General features: G+C 38.9%; 1 protein-coding gene across 1 annotated transcript in view; it reads right to left on the reverse strand.

Annotated features, from left to right (window-relative positions):
* Positions 1-26475, reverse strand: part of LOC124804651 (N-acetylgalactosaminyltransferase 6) — a 170342-nt gene that overhangs the window by 22105 nt on the left and 121762 nt on the right. The window contains exons 10-11 of the mRNA XM_047264875.1: positions 16326-16439; positions 471-614 (exon numbers count right to left, since the gene is read on the reverse strand). Of these exons, the coding sequence (XP_047120831.1) occupies positions 471-614; positions 16326-16439 (258 nt within the window). The remainder of the gene's footprint in view (positions 1-470; positions 615-16325; positions 16440-26475) is intronic.

The following is a 26475-nucleotide window of genomic DNA, read 5'->3' on the forward strand; positions in this document are numbered from 1 at the left end:
GATCTGAATCTAATTCTACAAATATAAGTTCATGTTCAAAGTTGTTATCAGTGGGCCAACTAGCAAAGATGTAGAGAAGAAGTATGATCAAAATACAGGTATGTGAATGAAATTTATGTGGGGATTAAATAAATAATAATAATAGAAGTAGGGAAGTGAAATGAAGGATTTGGGAAAAACAACAACAACAACAACCACCAGAAAATCAGATGACATATCTTAATTTCTCAAAAACCATAATGTGAAGGGAAAACAAACAAGTTATTCTGATAATAAAAATCCCATGCAATAAAATAAGAGAATGAGCAAAGAGTAAGTTAGATGAGAGTGGAGGAGCATATTCAAAGAAGAGGAGACAGAAATAGTTAATCACACAGAGATAAAAAACTGGGAACTGTGGAAGCTGTTATGGTTACTGGTTGCTGTTGCTATTACTGTTGCCTGAATCAACTTACTTACAATTTACTTACCGGATCATACCTCCACAACTGGTTCCCCTGTAAACCATGGCAACCGTAGAGGGTTACAGGCGCCTTGCTCTCAGTACTAGATACATCCCAACACACTGTGCGCCCAGTGGGACGAATATCCTTGTGCCACGTCAATGTGAAGTTCTGGAAAATGTAAGTTACTCTCAACGTTCTCCAGCTTATCTAGTATGGCACATATTTCAAACATGAAAATTTCACAGAGAAACTACAGATTGCTATAAGGATTACAATTGCTTGCTTGAATGCACTTGTGTCTGTAGATTTTCCTTAGCTTTTTCTGATGGAGGTCCAGGGAGTGGAGAGAGGTGGTTCCAACAACCATCACACAAGAGTCATGGGGAGGGAACCATCACAGGAATGATCGCAGGGAGCAATGGAGAATGAAGGAGTAAAGTTCTGCCTTGTTCATATAGCACTGCCAATAACAAAAATGATGATTGTTTCTATCAAACTGCTTTCAAACAATTGTTCAATATAAATATTTTCTTTGCTAATGCCACTGATATAATATTTTACAATACAATCATTACTCATGTTAGGAAGTTTTATGAGTAGAAAATTAAAATTACTATAAGAGAATGTAATTAGAATGATCAAAACTTCCTGTACACATATTTCAGTCCAGTCAGTTTTCAACTTCACATCCAGGAAGACAGAAATTTGTTAATTTAATATAATTTTTTAATCAAATGTGCTACAGAAATTTCCAGAAAACTATGTTAAACAAGATGGCTGATCATTCAAAATGTAAACTATGCCTTGCTTATTACATGTATCTTTTGTGTTTCTATAGTGTAAATGTGGATGCTCTACATCTTTATTCCATGTAATAGATTGCACAAGATTTCATGTTTCAGCTTTTACCTTGTTAAGGTGTTTGCCATAAATATGTCTGTCCAAATCAGATACTGCCTGTAAATTACTCTGCTAACAGGTTATGGGCCTAGGCTGCATACTTTGGCATAATATTCTAAAACGTATGAGATCACTGACTATCAAAAATAACTGTTAGGAGTGACATAATGGTTTCTCTAAATACCAATTCACTGCCTCCAACTGAGAAACTAACGGGAAGAGAAAACTGTATTATATAGTAGTTTGCTATGTGAATGTATGTAGAACACTAACAGTTGCAGAATTGCATCAGTGGCAAAATAACAGATCTAACTAAAGTGTGCAGAGTAAGAGTCAAAATTATACACTCCATCCATCCATTGAAATATGTTCATTTGCAAGATACCTCTACAGCTAAAGAACCATGGGGCAAGCTAAAGCAATCTACAAAGATTCCGACCTCTTCCAATGAACGGGGTTGCTAAAGACACTGGTAACAATGAGAGATGAAAATTGACCCCGTAAAGGTGTACGAGATGAAAATTGTTTGTTAACAAAAGATAAGTGCCACATTACAAAAATCAAATGGCTTAGGATTTGAAGCTGAAGAAGAATGGATTCAGTGTATTTTACTTGCAGGGTTACAAGATAAATATAAATCTGTGATATTCAGTTTAGAAAACACAAACTTGCCAATCATGGCACACTCCATAAAAAATAAATTACTAAACGAAATAAATGATGATGCATGTAACGAACCATTCACAGTTAGTCTACAAGAAAAAGAAAGATGATGTTACATTCAAAAAACATCCAACCTGCTGCCACTGAGATATGTACACAATCAGGGGGAAAAAAAGAGCCACAGCAAGAGAAAAACTGATGGAAAAACTTCAGCAAGCTACCAGACATTCTTCTCAAACACAATGGCAGATTAAGATACATGGACAGAAATTTATACAGACTCAGGGGCATCAGTGCACATTTCCAAATATCCACGCAACAAAAATAATGTTCAAACACTGATATGCTCACAATTTGTAATAGCAAATATGGACAACTTACTTGCAAAAGGAATAGGATTTTCTTATAGAGATGTTCTCACATTCAATGAGAGCGATTGAATTAAAGTGGATGATATTCTGTATACATCTTATGTAAGCACAGATCTAGTATTCATTAGTAAAATAGCAAAAAAAGATCATTCAATTTTACCCGACAGACAAGACTGCCGTATTTACAACACATCCAACAATGGGGATGCAAACGGAATCTACTGACTATAGCAATCATATGGTCAAAATTTTGAAGCAAAATCTGAACTGTTGTCAAATAGTGTAAACTTGTGGCACAAAACACTAGGTCATCTACACTCTGAAGCTGTGCAGGCACTATGCGAAGGTCTGACTAGTGTCATTTCATATGAGGCAGTAGTGACTACTCCGTGTTCAGTTTGCATAGAGAGCAAACAAAGAAGACTTCCTTTTTCACAATTTCACTCAACAGCCATGGAAATTCTCGAGTCAATACACTCAGGTTTGTATAGGAAGGTACAAAGTAGGTCATTTGTAGGAGCAAAATATTTCATTATTTTATCTGTTCTAGGACATTATTTATATCAACTCTAGGGTATAAAAATCAAATGCCACTGCTAATTCAAAACTTTGAAAACCTGGCTGAAATGAAAATTGGAAAACGGATCTGCACTGTGTGCACATGTAATGGTAGAGAGTTCGTGAAATAATCTGATAAACTTCTTCAGGCAATAAGGGATCCAATGTCAGCTATAGTGCCACATATGCTAGAATGAAACAGAATAGCTGAATCATACAATAGCAGAAAATGCAAGATGGCTGCTCTTCAAAGCAAATTTGCCAAATATTTGACGGAAGCAGTCTCTGCTGCAGTCTACTTCATTAACAGATCTCCATCTAAAGCACTATAAAACAAGACTCCAGATAAAGGTTGGGCAAGCAAGAAGCCAAGTCTTTGATACCTCAAAATATTTGGAAGCAAGGTCTATGTTCACATTATGAGAGACTACTGATGAAAATGGGAAAAAGGAGTATTGCTTGTATCTTGATACAATACTATGAAGATTCGAAAGCATACAGAGTTTTTGAGCCTAGTTGCTAGAGAATAATAAAAATGAGAAACATTGCTTTTGATGAGGGTGCTTCTACACAATATACAGAACAAACCAAGTTGTTGGAACAAAGTTAATTACTCATGCCCCACTGAGCAGAATAAAATAACAATGGCTGAACTGGAACAAATTGAACCTACATCTGACTATCAGTTCATGTAGTAGCTCAATGAGTGCTAGCTGTAATGAGGAATCAAGTCCACACGATGCAAACAACAAGAATGAGCAATTGTAGCATCTTGAGCCAACACAAAAGTCATGAAGATTTCCAAAGCCCAAACAATGGAAAATCCTGTATGGAATGATGACAACATGCTGAAAAGTATAGATTATATACACAGTTAGATAGATAAAAAATCTACTCGCCAGTCAGCAGCAGCAGAACACATATATAAAAGGTATTACAGTCTGCTAGCTTTTGGAGCCAGTGGCTCCTCCTTCTGGTGGAAGGGTTGAAGGGATAGAAAGAGAGGTAACGGAAAAGAACTGGTGAGGTTGAGGAAAAGGGGTAGAGTTCAGAAAAGTTTTCCAGAACCCCAGTTCACGGGAGACTTACCAGATGGGATGAGTGTGTTGTTAAAACAGAACAGGGAAGGAGATAGGTGGGTGAAGGGCACGAGCTAGTGAAGGTTGAGGCCAGGAGGGTTATGAGAACATAGGTTATATTGTAGGGAGAGTTCCCATCTGCCCAATTCCAAAAAGCTGGTGTTGGTAGGAAAGATTCAGATGGTGCAGAATGTAAAGCACTCACTGAAGGGAAGCACATTGTGTTGGGCAGCACTTTCAGCAATTGGGTGGTCCAAATGCCTCTTGGTCACCATTTGCCAGTGGCCATTCATGTGGATAGACAGCCTGCTGTTTGTTTATATGTTGAGTAGCAATCTATCCTTTTCATAACATTGGGTAAAATATTACAGAGGTAAAATAGCTCCCACTTTGATCTCCAGGTGTGGATTACACAGGAGGATGTCGTCACAAAGAGAAACAACACTATCGTTCTGCAGGCCAGACCGCAGAATGTTGTATCCCTTAATTGGGCAGGTAGGTTAGTAAATTTAAAAAGGGAAATGGACAGATTGAAGTTATAGTGGGAATTAGTGAAGCTCAGTGGAAAGAGGAACAAGACTTCTGGTGAAGTGAATACAAGGTTATACATACAAAATCGAATAAGGATAATGCAGAGTAGGTTTAATAATGAATAAGAAAATAGGAATGTGAATAAGCTACAATGAACAGCACAGTGAACACATAATTGTACCCAAGATTGACATTAAGCCAGCACACATGACAGAGGTACAAGTACATATGCCAACTAGCTCCAGAGATGATGAAGAGACTGAAGAAATGTATGATGAGATAAAAGAAATTATTCAGACAGTTTTGCAAGGCAAAAATTTAATTGTGATGAAGGACTGAATTCCATAATATGAAAAGGGAGAGAATGAAAAATAATAAGTACACATGGACTGGGGGAAAGGAATGACAGATGAAGTTGTTTGGTAGAATTCTACACGGACCATAATTTAATCATTGCTAACACAATGTTTATGAATCATGAAAGAAGGTTATACACATAGAAGACAACTGGAGACACCAGAAGGCTTGAGATTGATTATGTAATGGTGAGACAGACATTTCAGAACCAGATTATAAATTTTAAGACATTTCCAAGGGCAGATGTAGACTTGACCACAATTTATGGGTTATGAGCTGTTGATTGACACTGAATAAATTGCAGAAAGACAGGAAATTAAATGGGACCTGCATAAATTGAAAGAAAGAAGAGTTGCTGCGAGTTTCAGAGGAAGTATTAGGCAACAATTGACTCCAATAGGGGAAAATACTACCACAGAAGACTAAATGCTAGCTTTGAGAAGCAAAATAGTGAAGGCAGTAGAGGATCAAATAGGTAAAAGGGCAAGGTCTGGTAGAAATCCTTGGATATCACAAGAAATATTGAATTTAACTGATGAAAGAAGAAAATATAAAAATCAAGAAATGAAGCAGGTGAAAGGCAATACAAACATCCCAAAAAAAGTGACAGGACATGCAAAATTGCTAAGTAGGAATGGTTGGAGACAAAATGTAAGGATTGAGAAGCAAAGACAGATACCGCCTGTAGGAAAATTAAAGAGACCTTTGGAGAAAAAATAAGCAGCTGTGTGAATATCAAGAGCTCAGATGCAAAATCAGTACTAAGCAAAGAAGGAAGTTGAAGGAGTATATAGAGGATCTATACAATGGAAATGAACTAGGAAGGCAATATTACACAACGGAAAGAGAAAATAGATGAGTATCAGATGGAAGATATGATACTGCGAGAAGAATTTGACAGAGCACTGAAAGAACTAGCTGGCAACAAGGCCCCTGAGTAGATGACGTTCGATCAGAGCCACTTGTAGCACTGGGAGAGACAGCCATGATAAAACTAAACGTAATACTACAGAAAGGAAAGAGGAAATAAATGATTACAAAATTAAAGATACGATACTGTTAGAAGAATTTGACAGAGCACTGAAAGAACTAACTGGCAACAAGACCCCTGAGTAGACATCGTCCCATCAGAGCAACTGATAGCCCTGGGAGAGAGAGCCATGATAAAACTGTTCCACCTTTTGTGCAAGAGGTAAGAAACAGGTACATACCCTCAGATTTCAAGAATGTAATGATCCCAATTGCAAAGAAAGCAGATGATGGCACGAGAATATTACTGAACTACGAGTTTAATAAGCCATAGTTGCAAAATACTAACACCAATTCTTTAAAACAGAATGGAAAAACTGGTAGAAGTTGACCGTGAGGAAGTTCAGTTTGGTTTCTGATCAAGTAATGTTGACTCGACGACTTATCTTACAAGATAGGTTACGGAAAGGCAAACCTATGTTTATAGGATTTGTAGAGTTAAAATAAGCTTTTGACAATGTCTGATGGAATACTCTCTTTGAAGTTCTGAAGGTAGCAGGGGTAAAATGTAGGGAGCAAAAGGCTATTTACAACTTATACAGAAAACAGCTGGCAGCTCTAAGAGTCAAGAGGCATGAAAGGGAAGCAGTGGTTGAGAAGGGAGAGAGACAGGGCTGTAGCCCATCAGTAATGTTATTCAATCTGTACACTGAGAAAGCATTAAAGGAAACCAAAGAAAAATTTAGAATAGGAATTAAAGTTCCGGGAGAGGAAATAAAAACTCTGAGGTTTGCCAGTGGCATTGTAATTCTGTCAGAGACAGCGTAGGACTTGGAAGAGCAGTTAAAAGGAATGGTCATAATCTTGAAAGGAGGATATTGGATCAAAATCAACAAAAGCAAAACAAGGATAATGGAATGTAGCCAAATTAAATCGTGATGCTGAGGGAATTGGATTATAAAATGAGGTACTTAATGTAGTAGGTGAGTTTTGTTATTTGGGCAGCAAATTAACTGATGATGGCTGAATTAGGGAGGATATAAAATATAGACTGCCAACAGCAAGAAAAGTGTTTCTGAAGAAGAGAAATTTGTTAACATCAAATATAAATTTGTGTCAGGAAATCTTTTTCAGAATGTATTTGTCTGAAGTGTAGCCTTGTATGGAAAAAGAACACATACTGTAAACAGTTCAGACAAGAAAGGAATAAAAGCTTTTGAAACATGGTGCTACAGAAGAATATTGAAGATTAGACGGGTAGAATAAAAGCTTTTGAAATGTGGTGCTACAGAAGGATGTTGAAGTTTGAATGGGTAGATCACGTAAATAATGAGGAGGTACAGAAAAGAAATGGGAAGACAAGAAATTTGTGGCACAAATCGACCAAAAGAAGGGATTGGTTGCCAGGACACATGATGAGACATCAAGGGATCACCTGTTTAGCACTGGAGGGAAGTGTGGAGGGTAAAAATCGTAGAGGAAGACCAAGAGATGAATGCAGTAATCAGATTCATAAGGATGTAAGTTGTAGTAGTTATTCAGAGATGAATAGGCTTGCACTGGATAGAGTAGCATGGAGAGCTGCATCAAACCACTCTTAGGACAGAAGACCACAACATCAACATCATAGTGCCTGTGAGATGCAGTTGCCCTGTGCAGTTCTGACATTCAGTCGGCACATGCACCAACAGCAATGAACATGTGGGTGCATAGTCACGATGCAAGAGACATGAATTGTCTCACCTCATTTCTGGCTGTTTCCTTCTCACATTTTCTCGCACGGGTTGCAACACATCTCGATAGTACCATCAATTAACAATTTGTCCCTGTGGCATGAACTCTTGATGAACTAATCCTTCAAAGTCAAAGAAAACTATCAGTGTGGCTTCGACATTTGAACTGACCTAACAAGTGCTTTTTGGTCTTGGGGAACCTTTTGCAACCCATTGTGAATACAGAATCTTGGTCTCAGCATCATGACCACAGACCCACATCTTGTCAACAGTTATGATTCTCTTAAGGAACATTTCGTTCTCACTTGCGTGATCCAAAAGCTTTTCACAGATTGTGAGGCAAAGGTCTTTCTGGTCTTGACTCATGATCCGTTGGATGAACTTGACTGGAACGCGATGCGTTCCAAGATCCTGTGTCAGAATTTCAGGACATGGTCCAACTGAAACATTACATTCTTCTGCAAACTCTCGGACAGTCAGTCTTGAAAGGCACGCACAATTTCACTGTTGTACCTGACACAAGCAACGTTGGTAGACATCAAACAGCTTACTGAATGAGGGTCATCTTTAACATCGCCCGGCCATTTTCAAACCAGTGAACCATTGATAACACCGGATATAGTATAAACATTCATCACTGTAGGCTTCCTCCATCATTTGGTGTAACTCTGTAAAGGTTTTCTTGTGTTTCACACAAAATTTAATATAGACGCCATGCTCCTCTAACTCTGCCATCTCCCAATCTGTGTGACACAACATTCAACTCAATACAGCACTGAACAATAACTAACAGACATACAACAATGAAACTCCCGGTAGTAACACATTACACACAAGCATGTGCAGGGATTCCGACCACATTTCACTCCAACACACAACTGGCATGAAATTACAAATTTTCCAGAACTTTTTGAATAGACCTCATATATGTACTTAGTGATGAGAGAGGCCATCAGAGAAGTCACAGTATAGTGCTTTGTGGGTATCTAACAACCTCCACATTGACTGGCTACAATTCTGGGTACAGAGCAACCGTGCCTGCATGCCCCACATTACTGACAAATTCTGAGATAATGTGGAGGTGAAAACTGGTGATGCAGAATATTTGTAAACAAACCAAAAGTTGTGGGGAATTTAACAGAAAGTCAAACTTGAATAATAAAAAGTGGAGACTGGAGATAGAGCTGACTCAACACTGAACAAGGCACCCGTCGGAGGCTAAGTCGGTGGGAAACAAATAATCAGAGAATAGTATCGTGGCACAGGATGAGGAGATACAGCACTATGGCTTTGTACCACATGCTCACCACATATCAACAGTCAAAAGAGTTGTGAGTACTGTGAGTGGTCCAGACAGAGTCATTCTTAACCCTCCAAGCATTTGCAATTCACACTTATCTGTAGACCAACAATTCTAGGAAGGCATAAAGAAATGCAGATTATTTCATGAATAACGAACTAGTGTACCAGACACAGTTTGAAACCCCATTTTTTAAAGAAGAGAGGAAGGAAGAGGTGGTTGCTTTCTTTAGCATGAGTGTTGAAATGTTTGATGCTCGACTCTCAAAAACAATACATAGGAAGGCACATCCAATTAATGCCTTCCCCCACCATGTTCACAAACAACTATGTGGATGAAAGACTCCCATTCTACATAAAACCAATCACTTCCTGGTACTTCTCAAATCCATTCCTATTTCAAACACTCCCTGATTCCATCGATGTGACTAACCTTTATGCAAAAAGCCCACATACCCACAGCCTCTCAACTCTAGAACATCAATCTCTCCCTACTGCAACCTGAAATTCTTCCTAAATTGTCATTTAGTGTCACCCTAGCTGATTTCATTTTATTCATAACTACAATCAAACAATAGAAAATCCAGGATGGAATGTAACACTATTATGAAAAGGAAAGGTGCTATTCACCATATAGCGGAGGTGCTGAGTCACAGATAGGCTCTACAAAATGAATGTCACAAATAAAGCTTTCAACCATTACAGCCTTCGTCAACAATATATGACACACACACACACACACACACAAGCAAGCAGATGCAACTCTCACACACGACTGCAGTCTCAGGCCAATGAAACCACACTGCAAGCAGCAGCACCAGTGCATGATGGGAGTGGTGACTGGGTGGTGGCTGGGGCGGGGAGGGGGAGGGATAGTATGGTCTGGGTGGCAGACAGTGAAGTGCTGCAGGTTAGACCGAAGCCAGCGGAGAGGTGGGGGGAAAGACTGGGTGTGATGGTGGAGTGACAGCTGTGCACTGCTGGAATGCCTTTGTTAGTCATTGTCCTCACCCATCCAGCCCCCTCCCTGTTCCCATTCCAGCAGTGCTTTAGGTTCCCCTTATATGGGTCAGGTGTGCACTACACATCACAGGCTGCTACTCAGATAGCTCACTGCATATGGGCTACACACAAGAGTGTTTTAGATTAGGTGACTCACCATCCAAACCACGTAACAATAGCTGTAGGAGACACAGAAGTATCAGTTTAAGATCAATATGAATGCCTCCCACAGGTGAGAGTATTAAAACCTTGTGGTTAACCACTGAGGCATTTGCAACAAAGAGCCAGAGTTTGAAGCTCTCCTGAAAAGCAGTGAAGCTCACATAATACTAGGTACAGAAAGCTGACTGATGCCTGAAACTGACAGCAGTGAGATTTTTGGGGAAAATTTAAGTGTATATTGAAAGGATAGGCAAATGGGAAAGGGATGTGGTGTATCTGTCACAGCAGACAAGAAACTCTAATCCACCAAGACAGAAATTGACAATGCATCAGGCATTGGCATAAAATGATAACTGAAGCCTTCTATTGCCCACCAGACTCATCTCCTGATGTAACTAAAAAATTTAGAGAAAACCTCAGTTCAGCTATACGTAAGTTCCCCAATCATACTGTAATCATCAGTGGAGACTTTAATCATCCAACAATCAATTGGGAAAATTACAGTTTTGTTAGTGGTGGGTGTGATGAGACATCCTGTGAAACATTACTCATGCCTTCTCTGAAAACTGCCTAGAACAGATAGTTCAGAACCCCACTCACGATAGAAATATACTGAATCTAATGGAAACCAATAGACCCGACTTCTCTGAGGATGTCTACATGGAAACTAGTATCACTGACCATGATGCAGTTGTGGCAACAATGATTACCAACTTACAAAGGACAGCTAAAACAAACAGATACATATATGTTCAGTAAACTAGATAAAAAATATCAGTAGTCATATCTCAATGAGAAACTTGAAACTTACAGCACAAGGCAGGAGCATGTAGAGGAACTATAGCTCAAGTTTAAAAGAATAATTGACCATGCACTAGATATGTACCCAGTAGAACAGTTCATAAAGGGGGGGGACCCTCCATCGCATACAAGCAATGTACAAAAATTTCTGGAGAAACACGGATTACTGCATAATAGGTGTAATATAATGCATAGGACTATAGACAGAGAGATACTGAATGAAATGCATTTGGCTGTCAAGAGAGCAATCCGTGAAGCCTTCAGTGGCTACCATGACAGAATATGGTCAAACGATGTTTCACAAAACCAAAAGAAATTTTGGTTGTATGTAAAGACTGTGTTAGTGGCACTGAAGTTAGTGTCCAGTCCCTAGCAAACAGGAACTGAAATTGAGGGTAGCAAAGCAAAAGCTGAAATGCTTAACTGTTTTCAAATGCTCCTTTACTAAGGAAAACCCAGGAGAACTGCCCCAATTTAATCCTCGTACCACTAAAAGGATGAGTGTCAGTGGTGTTGAGAAAGACCTGAAATCATTAAAACTGAACAAAATTCCCACGCCTGACACAATCACCGGAAGATTCTATAACGAATATCCAGTTGAGTTAGCCCCTCTTCTAACTACACGGTGATTATAATTAAAGCTAAACATTCAAAACGCTGTAGAAATAACACCGCTGGTCAGAAGGACATCAAATTGCAACAGAATATTATTGGAGAAGGGAGAAAACGTATGGAGAAGAAAAACAGTGTGAAAATCTATCAATAGATGATGCTGTATGTGTCAGAATATGTAAATGAAAGCACCTGTCATGTGCACGACTCACTGAAGTTGGTATAAACACACCAGGTACATGGCTTTTCATCCTTTGTGTCTGAGATGTTCGCCAAACTGTCTCAATGTAGGATCGCACTCTGCTTGTAAAGCTGTATCACAAGAATTACGACTGTGCACACGTCACTCTGCAGAAGTTTTGGACAATGAAGGGTTTGAAAAAAGGTGTAGGCCCGATGACTGCTGTCGGTCTGGAGAAAATGAGTCAAATATTTGAAACGATGGGTTCTTTTTGTGCGCAACCTTGTTAAGCGAGGAAACGAATTTATTCAATGTCAGTGGAAGCAGTGGCCACAAAAATGCAGGAGGAGAAAAGTGGTGGTGTGCAAACATGTAGTGCATGGAGAACTGCACTAACACTGGACATACTTGTGAGCACGGTGCGTAACATCCTACGAAACATCCTACGAAACATCCTTCTTTGCTATCCATTCAAAATTACCCATGTGCACGAGTTGCTTCCTATTGACATGCCAGCAAGAGAGATCTTTGGTTTATAATGTCTTGCTTGCATGGAAATTGACAATGATTGACTGTAGAATATTTTGTGGACAGACAAAGCCCACTTCCATCTAACTGGATATGTCAATACACAGAATTGTCAAATATGGGCAATAGAAAATCCACACACAAATCAACCAGTACCCCTTGATTCTGAAAAGTTCATTGTGTGGTGCGAGTTTACGGCATCATTTAGCATTGGGCCACATTTTTTCGAAGACACAGGTGCTTCTGGTCCTGTTACCTGTATTGTCACTGGTAAGCGCTATGAGTGTCTTTTGCGCAACCACATCATTCCAGCTCTCCAACAGCATGGATGTGTGGATGGGATCATTTTTATGCAAGATGACACACCTCCACACATTGCAAATCCAGTTAAGCAGCTGCTAAAGCGCCATTTCGGAAATGTTAGAATTATCAGCCGCTATTTCACTACAGCATGGCCATCCCAATCACTTGATCTTAATCCATGTGACTTCTGGCTGTGGGGCTATCTGAAAGAAGTTGTGTTCAGTACTCTGATTGCAAACTTAGCTGCACTGAAGGCATGCACTGTGCAACACATTTTGAATGTGACCCTGGAAACACGATCAGTTGCGGAATATGCTGTTTCTCGATTTCAATTTGTTGCAGAAAATGGTGGACAGCATGCTGAACATGTTTTGTGCCAGTCACATGAAAATTAATAATCCGATTTGATTTTGATTGATGCTTTTTATGCAGTTTTTGGTCTCAGGTCAATTAAAAACTGATGTGATTGATGCTTTCTATGCAGTTTTTGGCCTCAGGACAATTAAAAATCAATTTTTCCCATCCAATGTGGTGGATGGGCTTACATACCTAACAGTATCACACCTGTACACCCATGCACACTGAGTAGTACAGTTTAATTAACGTCAAAAGTACACCTTAGGCATTGTTGTATGATTCATTTGTCATTTGAAGTCTATCACAATTAAATTATGATGCCATCTATTGCTACTGTTTATTTATCTTCTGCCACAAGTTTTCCCCCTTTTCCGATAATATTCGATTGCAATTTGATGTCATTCTGACCAGTTGTGTTATTTCTATAGTGGTTTGAATGTTTAACTTTGATTATAACCACCCTGTATAATCTATCGTAGATCTCTCAAACAAAAAACTATGTTCCGTTCTTGGAAAAAATCACAGCTCACACCTGTCTACAAAAAGAGTAGTAGAAAATAATCCACAAAACTGCTATCCAATATCCTTGACATCGATTTGTTGTAGAATCTTAGGATATATTCTGAGCTCAAACTTTGAGGTATCTTTAACAGAATGACCTTCCCAATGCCAACCAGCATGGATTCCAAAAACATCAATCATGTGAAATCCAACTCCCACATTTCTCACATGATGTACTGCAAGCTTTCTGGAACTTGACTAACAAAATAAAACAAGCACATTAAACTCACCATGGGGAAGATAGTTAGACTGATATTCACTAAAAGAGTTCTCAATAATTGTAGTCGCCCCATAAAGGAGATAACTTACAAAAACCTCATTCTACATCTACGTCTATCTCTGTAAACTACTGTGAAGTGCATGGCAGAAGGTACTTCGCACAGTACCGTATACCAGGATTTCTTCACATTTCATTTGCATATGGAGGGTGGGAAGAATGACTGCTTCAGTGCCTCTGTGTTCACTGTAATTAAACTAACCTAGTTTTCACCATCCTTATGCGAGAGATATGTAAGGGCTTGTAGTACATTCCTAGCTTCCTCACTTACGACTGGTTCTTGAAAGCGGGCTTTTACGGGATAGTTAGTTTCGATCTTTACATGTTTGCCACTTCAAACAATGGGAAGTCCAGGAATATCAATGATTATGAAAAGGACTGACTGCTACTAACTGCAAAGACGACATGTCGTGCTGCAGAGAGGCACACTGAAAAGTCTGCTACACACTGAGCTTGCAGCCAAACACTTCTTCAGAGACGAAAGGAAAACACACACACACACACACACACACACACACACACACACACACATACATTCACTCCAGCAGGCACATCTCAAACACACATGATTGCTATCTCCAGCTGCTCAGGCCAGACGTAGTCTGAGCAGCCAGGCAGCCAGAGCTAGCAGTCACCTGTTTAGACTTAGCGGCTGGGCTGGAGGTAGTGGTAGTGGTCGTGTGAGTGTGAGGTGTGCCTGCTTGAGTGAATATCTGTGTGTGTGTGTGTGTGTGTGTGTGTGTGTGTGTGTGTGTGTGTGTGTGCTTTCCTTTCTTCTCTGGAGAAGGCTTTGGCTGGAAGCTCAGTGGGTAACAATCTTTTCTTTGTGGCTGTCAGCAACTGAACATGTCATCTTTACAGCGAATAGCAACCTATCCTTTTTTATAATTGTTGTTTGTCAGTTCACATGTTTCAGCACTTTACTGTGGGGTCAAACAAACGTGAGCATTCATGCTGTCCTTCTTTGCATACATTTGATATCCCCCATTAGTCCTATTCGGTATGGATCCCATGGACTTGAACAATACTCTAGGATGAGTCACACAAGCAACCTGAACCTCCTTTGTACACTCATTGCTTTCTCCCAATAACCTATCAATCAACCAAAGTCTACTGCTTTACCTATGATTGAGGCTATGTGATAATTTCATTTCATACTGTATTTCCAAAATTGTTACACCCAGATATTTGAATGAGCTGGCAGATAACAATAGTGAACCACTGGCATTGTAGTCATAGGATACTACATTTCCACATTTTCTGAAGTGCACAATTATATAAATCTGAACATTTAAACAAAACTTATCATGATCTGAATAGACATAAGCATGAATTTCTCCGATACTACTTCATTACAGATAACTGCAACTGCAAAAGTCTGATGTTACTATTAATATTGTCTACCACATCATTCAACATATAACATAAGCAGCAAAGGCCCCCCAACATAATTCCCTAGGTCATGCCTTAAGTTACTTCCACATCTGTCAATAACTCTCTATCCAAGATTATTTGCTGCACCTTACATCCCAAGAAATCCTATATCCAGCCATGAATTTCATTCAATACCCCCATACAACTGTACTTTCACTGATAAGTGTTCGTGTGGTACCAAGTCATGTGGTTTTCAGATGTCAAGAACTACTGGGTCAATCTTGCTGCCCGAAATTTTTTTTTTTTTTTTTTTTTTTTTGTGCTCACAGTATGTTCTCAGATTCTACAATAGAGGGTTGTAAATGAATATGAATGGTAACTTTATGTATTACTTCTGCTACTTTGTGCTTTCTTGCAACTACTGGGCACAGTTCTTTGTTCAAGGGATCTACACTGCATTATGGTTAAAAGGTTCCAGATGCCATCAGGCCCTTGGACTTTATTCAGTTTTCGTGATACTTGAGCACTCCTCCTGAGTCTAGAACTCTCACCAAGTGAGGCTGATATGGAAAATAGAGAAGATCCAAAGAAAAGTAACTTGCTTCATATGAGTCCACTTAGTTAGGACAAAAGCATGAAGGAGACACTCATAGCAGATGTGACAAGAGAGGCATTGTGGATAACTGTTAAAATTCTGAGTGCATGCTTTCACTGAAGAGTTGGCAAATATTTTGCTTTCTCCCATATATGTGTCATGAAGGTAAATTTTAGCTCACATAAAGGCATACTAACAGTTGCTCTTCCCACATGCCAGTCACAACTGGGGAATGAAAGGGGGATGTGACAGTGGTACATGATGAACTCTCCACTACACACCATAAAGTGATTTGCAGAATATAGATGTAGATGTATAAAATATCCTCGTAAGCTCTCCAGACCCCTTTTTGGACGTATAACACTGATTCCCCACCAAAAGTTCTACTGCCTCTCTCTGCTAGTCTTAATATTTTCTGGAATGATGATGGGGCTTCCTCTTAAAGAAGGATGTTACTCAGCAATGACAAAATTTCTAGTGTCAATTCCCTAACTGAGTGTAGCTTCTCTGCATAGCTGATTCCAAACAACAAATACATTTGGTGCTTATTCTCAAAGGACTATCCTACATTTTGTTGTATCGGCAGAAATTTATATCTCCTTACTTTTAAACAAAACTCTCTTTGAGCACTATACTATTCGAAAGGAAAAAAAAAAATGCACATACCTGCTGTCCTTTGGCATTTTTCCGATCTTTCACACATTCCTTCAAACCAAATGGTTTTTCAGTTCCAACAAAATTTGTATCAACACATAACTCTGGTGCAGCCACACTACGTACCTAGAAACACCAAAGATGAGAATACTGTAATAACAATTGCAATTACAGAGGAAAAAATATATGCCACATCTCCACAATTGACATGACTGTGATTCCTCAGTCATAATTCCTGTATTGTGTATTATGACAAGCAAATAAATAAATAAAAATTAGGCTACTGCAAGACAACTATGTAGCAACAACCAAAGAAGCATTATGTAACAAAACAGCATCACTGACAGAGCATGCTACTTTCTGGAGGGAAAAAAAGGGAGAAAATAATGGCAGTTCATGTCAACTGATTCTTTCATCCATCATTAATTAAAAGCCTACACCTTATGATGCTTCTTCAATCACTGCTTGGTAGAGTAATTTCATAGCCATAAATGAAAAACACACATAACCATAAATGAAAAGCACACAGTTGTGAAGGTTCTGAAGTATTAGTTTATTTTGTTAACTAGTTTTTAATGTAGAAGACCACCTTAAAAATATAATGGCTTAAATCATTGGTTCCACCAGTTTTGTGTTGATATTCAATGCAGAGTTTTTCCACCTGCATTTGGATGGTCAGTTATACAGCCGCTGCTGAGTATATTAGGTTTGCATCACATATAAAAAGCAGCTACTCTGATAGCAGAGTACATGTGGTGTCTATATGCATTAGGATAGATTGTACTCACCACAAAGAGGAGAGACTAAGTATCAGACAGACACATTTAAAAGTATACTGTTGGATATTATTCAGTTATCAGACCAGGTCCTTCATCAGATGAAAACACACACACACACACACAGCAACTGTCATCTCTGGGCACTCTGTCTCCAATATGGTGAGAAGTTGTCTCAGCTGTGGTAGGCAGTGGGGGTACAGAAGAGGGTGGGGAGTAGGAATGACACCAGGCCAGATGTAGGGGAAGATGCTGTAGTGCTGCCTATGGGAGTGTGCAGAAACACTGCACCAGCAGGATGCATATATACTTCTCCACATGTCTGATGAGCACACATGTGTCACTGTACCAGAGAAATGAGTAGTCTGCTTATTTAAAATGTGCAGGCGAATTCACACTCTTGCAGATTAGATGGGAAAATAAAAACATAGTAGCAGTTAACTGCTTAACTCTTGAGTAAATTTCTAAACTTACTCTCATTTACTAGTAGTTATAATTCCCATGCTTAGAATGGAAAGTAAAAACCACAGTAATCTGGAGTGAGATAAACATCAATCCAGACTGTGAACTAATTCAGATGCAAATAGATGTGAAAGTTTTGCCAAAAAAATCAGTAACTGCTAGTTTCTAGCAGACACTTGCATAAGGTACCGCAATGACCAACACTTCTGAGAAACTTTGCAAAATTTTACGTACAAATTTCCCCATCATCTTTAACAACAGGCAAACATATCAATTTGTAATCAGAGACTGAGGATGACACATTTAGTACCAGTGACAGAGACAACAGTAAAGTTACGATCAAAGTAGAGAGAATTCGTGACACACCCTGCTCAAAGTAAATAGCACATTCTGGAAACAATCCAATAGATGGTTGTAAAGCCATTTCCTGTCATATCCTTTCTCATTTGATGCTAGTCCAACAATGTACACAAGAGAGCCTCTGTGGGGTTCAGTAACTAGGAAGGAGATACTGACATACTGAAGCTGTCACTTGCTGGGCCTTGAAGAATTCCTGGATTGCTCAGTCAGTAAAATGAAAATGTAGAAAACATAAATGTCCAGGTTTGAGACGAACACATGCACAGTTTTAATATGTAAGGAAGTTTCAAAAGCTGAACAAAGCCAAGCCACATGTAAGATCAGCTACACATAAAAGATTCAAAGGCCTTGGGGGAGGGCGGGCATTTTCTCTTCTGTAAAAATGTCAAAGAAAGTTCTAAGAAGTTTCAATAACATCAGGGATAGCTGCAAATCCATCTCACTCCCTTCTCAACTACAGCATCCCTATCATGTTCTTTGACTCTTAAAACCAAGTGAGACAGTGCAGTGGTTAACACATTAGACTTGCAATCAGGATGACAATGGTTCAAATCTATGTCTGGCCATCCTGTTTTATACTTTCCGTGATTTACTTAAAATCATTTCAGGCAAATGACAGGATGGTTACTTTGAAATGGCATGGCCAGTATTCTTCTCCATCCTTCCCTAACCCAAGCGTGTGCTTTGTCCTAATGAAATTGAAGTCAACAGGATGTTAAACACTAAATCGCCTTCCCTCCCCCCCCCACCCCCCCCCTACAGATTTCAAAGAATGTATTTAAGTCAACACTGCCAAAAGCTTTCTTTACGCCTACAAATGCTATGAACTTAGGTTTGCCTTTCTTTAACCTTTTTTCTAAGATAAGACTGTTCCTACATTTTTGTAGAACCCAAACTGATTTTTCCCAGAGTCAGCTTCTGTTTTCCCATAATTCATGTCACATTTTGCAGCCATTATTAGTAAGATTCAAGCCTGTCAGCAACTGCGTCTTTAGAGGTGGAGTTATTACATCCTTCTTGAAGTCTGAGAGAATTTTGCCTGTCTTGTACATCTTGCACACCAGGTGGAATAGTTTTGTCATGACTGATTCTTCCAATGATATCAGCAGTTCTGAGGGAATGCTGTCTACTCTAGGTGCCTTGTTCCGACTTATGTCTTTCCCTGCTTGGCCAAATTATTCTTGCAATACCGTATCTCCTATCTCATCTCCATCTACTTCCATTTCCTTTTCAATAACACTGACTTCAAATTCATTTCCTTTGTATAGGCCCTCTTATACGTTCCTTCCACCTTGCCTTTCTTCGCTTAGTACTGGGTCGCCATATGACCTCTCGCTATTCATACAGCTGCCTCTCTTTTCTCCAAAGATATGTGGCATCTATTCTTCCATAGTTATGCATGCTTCTATATCCTTGCATTTTCCCTCTAGCCATTCCTGCTTACCCATTTTGTGCTTACTCTCAATCTCATTTTTAAACATTTGTATTCGATTTCAGCTGCTTCATTTTGTATTATCTCATTTCATCAACTACTGTATCTCCTGTGATATCCAAGGATATCTACTAGGCCTTGGCTTTTCACATATTTAATCCTGTGTTGCCTTCACTACTTCATCTTTCAGAGCTACCTATTCTTCTTCTACTATACTCCTTTCCCAAGTTTAACTCAATCACTGCCTAATGTTCCCATTGAAACTCTCAAGAACCTCTGGCTCCTTCAAATTATCCAGCTCTCCACTAATTTCCCACTTTTTTTTTTTTTTGCAATTTATTAACTTTTACTCTACAGTAGATAACCAAAAATGATGGTTAGAGTTCACATCTGTGCCCAGAAATGTTTCCATTTTCCCACCACAATTAAATTTTACTTTTCCTTAACTATCTGAATTACTTCTTTTACCTCATAATGCATTCTTTCAAACTCTTCACCATCTTCAGAGCTAGTTGCCATATAAACTTGTACAGGGCTATTACAAATGATTGAAGCGATTTCATAAATTCACTGTAGCTCCAATCATTGACATATGGTCACGAAACACTACAGATACGTAGAAAAACTCATAAAGTTTTGTTCGGCTGAAGCCGCACTTCAGGTTTCTGCCGCCAGAGTGCTCGAGAGCGCAGTGAGACAAAATGGCGACAGGAGCCGAGAAAGCGTATGTCGTGCTTGAAATGCACTCACATCAGTCAGTCATAACAGTGCAACGACACTTCAGGACGAAGTTCAACAAAGATCCACCAACTGCTAACTCCATTCGGCAATGGTATGCGCAGTTTAAAGCTTCTGGATGCCTCTGTAAGGGGAAATCAACGGGTCGGCCTGCAGTGAGTGAAGAAACGGTTGAACGCGTGTGGGCAAGTTTCACGCATAGCCCGCGGAAGTCGACGAATAAAGCAAGCAGGGAGCTAAACGTACCACAGCCGACGGTTTGGAAAATCTTACGGAAAAGGCTAAAGCAGAAGCCTTACCGTTTACAATTGCTACAAGCCCTGACACCCGATGACAAAGTCAAACGCTTTGAATTTTCGGCGCGGTTGCAGCAGCTCATGGAAGAGGATGCGTTCAGTGCGAAACTTGTTTTCAGTGATGAAGCAACATTTTTTCTTAATGGTGAAGTGAACAGACACAATGTGCGACTCTGGGCGGTAATGAATCCTCATGCATTCATGCAGCAAATTCGCAATTCACCAAAAGTTAACTTGTTTTGTGCAATCTCACGGTTTAAAGTTTACGGCCCCTTTTTCTTCTGTGAAAAAAAACGTTACAGGACACGTGTATCTGGACATGCTGGAAAATTGGCTCATGCCACAACTGGAGACTGACAGCGCCGACTTCATCTTTCAACAGGATGGTGCTCCACCGCACTTCCATCATGATGTTCGGCATTTCTTAAACAGGAGATTGGAAAACCGATGGATCAGTTGTGGTGGAGATCATGATCAGCAATTCATGTCATGGCCTCCACGCTCTCCCGACTTAACCCCATGCGATTTCTTTCTGTGGGGTTATGTGAAAGATTCAGTGTTTAAACCTCCTCTACCAAGAAACGTGCCAGAACTGCGAGCTCGCATCAACGATACTTTCGAACTCATTGATGGGGACATGCTGCGCCGAGTGTGGGAGGAACTTGATTATAGGCTTGATGTCTGCCGAATCACTAAAGGGGCACATATCAAACATTTGTGAATGCCTAAAAAAACTTTTTGAGTTTTTGTACGTGTGTGCATGCATTCACTAAGTTGTCCATAGGATTTTACCCACATTCCTATTTGCTTATTCATTATTGGATCTACTCCTGTATTACCGCCTTTTGGATTCTGAATTTAGAACCCTCCACTCACCCAAATAGAAGGCCTGTTCATCCTGCCACTGAACTTCACTATCTTCCATTATGTCTAACTCCCAGCTATCCGTTTCCCTTTTCAAATTCTCTAACCAACCTATCTGAGTATGGGATCTAAAATTCCACACTCTTATGTATAGAATGCCAGTTTTGTTTTTCCTGATGACTACATCCTCCTGAGTATCCCCCACCTGGAGATCTGAATGGCAGATTTTTTACCTCGAAGATATTTTCTCCAAGAAGATGCCATCATCACAGAAAAGCTTCATGCCTTAAGGAAAATCAGCACCTGTTGTCTCTCCTTGCTATAAGCTGTTCACAGTACCAGCATAGCAAAGCCATTTGGCGATTGTTAGAATGCCAGATCAGCCAATCACCTAGACCAGTGATTGTCAAACTTTTTTGCTCAATAGCCAATACTGACAATATGGGGCAACACCTCAGGCCACATATCTACCGATATTATTATTATTATTTGGTAATATATAATATAGTATGTTATGAGCCCACAATATACTAACTATATTAAAGGCGCGACAAGTTGGCTGCCTGTCCGAAAGTAGTGCTCGTTAAGTCGTGTCAACATCTCTTTGATTTAGACTGCTACCACACTTAGTGACCACAAAATTGTGACACCACAATTGCCTGATACAGTGTTCTTGTGTTGTCCGCATGAATGGATGATAACAGTACCTGTGCTTAAATTTAAATGCATTATGCAATATAAGACACAATCACAAATGACAAAAATTAAGAATGTCTTAAAATATTACTGTCTCTGTAAGTATTCCTGTTTGTTCCTGAGCAGGAAAACTACTCTCTAAATAAGATCTACACGTTAGACGACTTCTTTGGCTTCGGCTGTTAGTTACAGGGTGTGTGTTATAGAATACAGCTGAAAATTGTGAGTCACACGAACACTTAATTCAGGCTGCATATGGCCTGCAGTTTTTTCAAACAAAACTTTTTTCAAAACAAAATCACTGGTGTAGACTATTGCCCCTGCAACTACTGGTAAGGTGGCAGCCCTTCTTCAGGAATTACATGCTTAGTTGGCCTCTCCATTAATAACCCTCCACTGTGGTTGCACTTACAGTTTGGATATCTGTATTGTTGAGGCACACAAGCCACCCCACCACAGCAAGGTCCAACATCCATGGTTAAGGGGAGGGGTGAGGGGGAGGGGGCTCCTAAGTCATACGAACATAAAACGGCAACCACAGATACAAGTAACTCTTGGTTCAAGAGGCAACTAAAGTTCTTGCATTTAGGAAAGCCCCAGAACCTGTTACATTGCATATTTTTTATACACGAGAAATGGCTCTCCTCTGTATAGAGCTGTAATTTTATTGGAGATCCTTGAAGCAATCAAATGTTCTAGTCATTTTTGGGGAAGTGTGAATGGAAAGGTGCACTGAACTGCACACCAAAAAACTCACTGATGTCAATCTGATACTTCAAAGTTCTGGGTGCAATACTAATTATGCAAGGAATAAAAATATAGATGAGGAATTGAGTGAATGAAAGCACACATCAAAAGAGCAAAAATGTCAGTGAGATTTTGAACAATGTCCTCCTCCTAACACAAAGCACAGTTACATGTGTTGGAGTGTTCTGTGTCAATTAGCTCTTGAGAAGAACATTGACCAAAACCTCTGCAATGCTTTCAAGCTTGTTACACGCTGACCACTCAGTGGCTCAGGTATGTGATGAATGGTCATCTTCACTGTAGGCAGGCTGTTGTATAATAATGGAAAACCTGACACTTCCTGGCAGGTTAAAACTATGTGCCAGACTGAGACTTGAACTCGAGACCTTTGCCTTCCACGGGCAAGTGCTCTACCAACTGAGCTACCCAAGCAGGATTCACGCCCCATCCTCATAGCTTTACTTCCACCAGTACCTCGTCTCCTACCTTCCAAACGTTACAGAAGCTCTCCTGTGAACCATGCAGGACTGTGATATGTGATATGTGGTTTATTCATCTCATTACATACAATTTTCAAATCATTTGATTTGATGTACAGGAGACATGTCAAGGTTTACAAAAGAAACTTTTTTCACTTTTTTAAGAGAAATACAAAAGTTTACATTATATTTTACATTTCTAAGTTACAGCTACACATGTACATAAAATAATAAATGTAATACAATCCCTGTGTTCAGATTGTGAAGCTGTCCTCAATGAATTCATCGACAGAATAACAACACTTTTCCACCAGGAGAGTAAAGAGCAATCTTTTCAGTCAACCAATCTCCATTTTAAATATATTACTGCTTTTATTTTATTGAAAATTTTTAACTGCATATACTCTGGCATTTGGGCATAAAGTTTTAAACGATGTGTTGGAAGTTTGAAGTTATCTCTGTGGCGAGTGCTGTAGTTGTGGTCAAAACGGAAATTGTCTAGTGTATGTTTATTTCTATATAGGAACACCACCATCTCATATATGTAAAGTGAGGGGATGGACAGTACTTTTAAATTTTTTAACAGTGGTCGACAGGATTCCCGTTTTTTTTTTTTTTTGCAACACACATGTTTCTAATTACTTTCTTTTGTAATACTAGGAGCCTAGTGACATTTGCTGAATTTCCCCAGAAGATTATGCCATAACGAATAACTGACTCAAAGTAGCAGTGATAAACTATCTTTCTGGTATCCATGTTTGTGGCACCTGACAAAATACACATTGCAAATGCTAAAAGTTGTTCAGTTTATTTGCTACGTAATCTATGTGTACCTTCCAATTTAAATTTTGGTCAAGATTTAGGCCTAAGAACTTCACGTGGTTTGCTTCTGTGATATCCTGATCATTGCAAGTTATCTTTATTTCACTCCTTTCTACTGATTTGGCTTCAAATTGCATCATTTTGGTTTTAGTTACATTTAGTTTTAGTCCATTTTGATAGAACCAAGATTCAAGTTTTTCTAAAGTATTTTTGGCTTTTTCTGGAATATTTTCAGATACCTCATTTTTAATTAGAACTGATGTATCATCAGCAAATAAGACTGAATCAACATCAATAGCAAGTGGTAGGTCATTTACATAAAAAAGAAACAGATAGGTACCCAATATCGAACCTTGTGGGACTCCTTAGGGAACTGTTTTCCAGTCTGATGAATAATTGGTTCCATTTGAAGTTAAAATTACTCTTTGTTTCCTACCTGACAGGTATGTGCTAAACCATTTTAAAGCAGTGTCTCTGATTCCATACATCTGTAATTTGTGGAGGAGTAATGCATGGTTCACTGAATCAAAAGCTTTAGTCAGATCACAGAATATACCTGTGACCTTTCTACCTTTATCTAACGTGAAGCATATTTTTTGGATAAACTCATTTATAGCATTCACAGTGCTTTTACCCTGTTGGAATCCGAACTTGTTTTTAAAAATTATATCATTTACAGTAAGAAAGTTATTAATTTGTTTTGCTGCAATCTTTTCAAACACTTTAGAGAAGACCGGCAAGAGAGAGAGAGGGCGGTAATTCCCCATATCTTCTGTCGATCCTTTCTTGAATAGAGGTTTGATCTCACCATATTTCAATACCTCTGGAAAGCATCCCTGTTCATAAGATTGATTTATAATAGTTGACAGTGGTTGGGAAATAATATCGTACGCATACTTGATTACAGATGATGTTATTTCATCCCACCCATGTGAGGTTTTGTTTTTTGGAGACAATATTTCCTTTTCCACATCCCTTTGGGTTATTTTTTTCAAATTGTTTAAAAGATGTGTTCTGGCTGTTTTCCAAATTTGTGATGCCCTGATAGAATGTCATATCCACATCCGATCTTACTACATTTAGGAAGAATTCATTGAAACAACTTGACATCTGAACAGGGTTTACTATAATTTCATTTTCATGTCTAATTTTAAAAATCTCATGAATTTTTACTTTGGCTCCTAGTTCAGACTGAACAACTGACCACACTGCTTTTGTCTTATTTCTGTGTTCTCATATGAATTTATTATTTGCCATTTTTTTAGCTGCCGCTACAACTTTCCTAAATACAGCTTTATACTGTTTGACATAAATAACAAAATCTGGATTTCTGTTTGATTTTAACTCATTGTGGAGCTCTCTCTTTCTGGCACTAGAGATTTTTATTCCTGTTGTAATCCATTTGAGTTTAACATTAAAATTCTTTTGCTTATTATCTATGAGGAAATGATTCATTACATACCTCTACGAAACAATTTAAGAATTTGTCATAGTTTATCGAGCTTGAACTATTGTAGTCTACAGGCCAGCTTATTATACTGAATTTACTGTGGAATAAATCCATTTTACTTTTACTGAGATTCCTTTTTATGCACACTTCTGGAGGCTTTAGGTTATTTGCTTTTGGGAGCTCAATAAACAGAGCTGAGTGATCTGAAATACCCAAATCCAAGCAGTATTTGTGCTTATTTCCACTGCAAAATTTGTAGTTAGTAATAATATTATCAATGCAGGTCACTGATCTGCTGTTTTCCCTAGTGCCTTCAGAAAAATTTAGCTTGAAACCAGATTTCTGAATTAAGTCACGAAATTTTGTGGAATCATTGCTTTCAACTAAGACATTTAAGTTGAATGTCTGCTGCTATAACAACTTTTTCTTACTTTCTTTCTGGAGTTTTTCCAGGAGGCATTCGAATTTGGTTAAAAACACTTTTGTTACCACACATCCAGGAATTCTGTAGATTGCTATAACCAGTGTATTCAGATCTCTTAGTTCTACAGAGCAACTTTCAAAAACGCTCTCTTCATTTAAATAATTAAAACTATCTCTTACTGTATAACTTATGGAAGAATTGACAAGAATGCAGGAGCCTCCACGAGATTTGCTTATTCTACAAAAGCTAGCAGCTACCTTAAAATTATTAATACTATTTAGTACTTTTATACCATCTTCTGTTAACCAGAATTCATTTAGGCAGATTATTTTAATATTTACGGATTCTGGAAGCAGAATTTTTAGTTTGCCGATTTTTGAGAATTTACGATTTGGTAGTTCTGCCCCTAAGCCATTTATACTCCAGTGCATCAATAGATCATTTTTGCTTTTCCTATCACAATGATTAGTTTCCCTTGCTTCTTAGGACTTTACACACGCCTATGAACATTTTACTAAGGTTCACAGTGCCTAATCTATTCAAGTGCATGCCGTCTTTTCCCAGACACTTGCAGTTTAAGAATTTGTTTGGGTCACTGAATACTGCACCGAGTCTG

This window comes from Schistocerca piceifrons, chromosome 7 (genome assembly GCF_021461385.2).
Source record: "Schistocerca piceifrons isolate TAMUIC-IGC-003096 chromosome 7, iqSchPice1.1, whole genome shotgun sequence".
NCBI lineage: Eukaryota > Metazoa > Arthropoda > Insecta > Orthoptera > Acrididae > Schistocerca > Schistocerca piceifrons.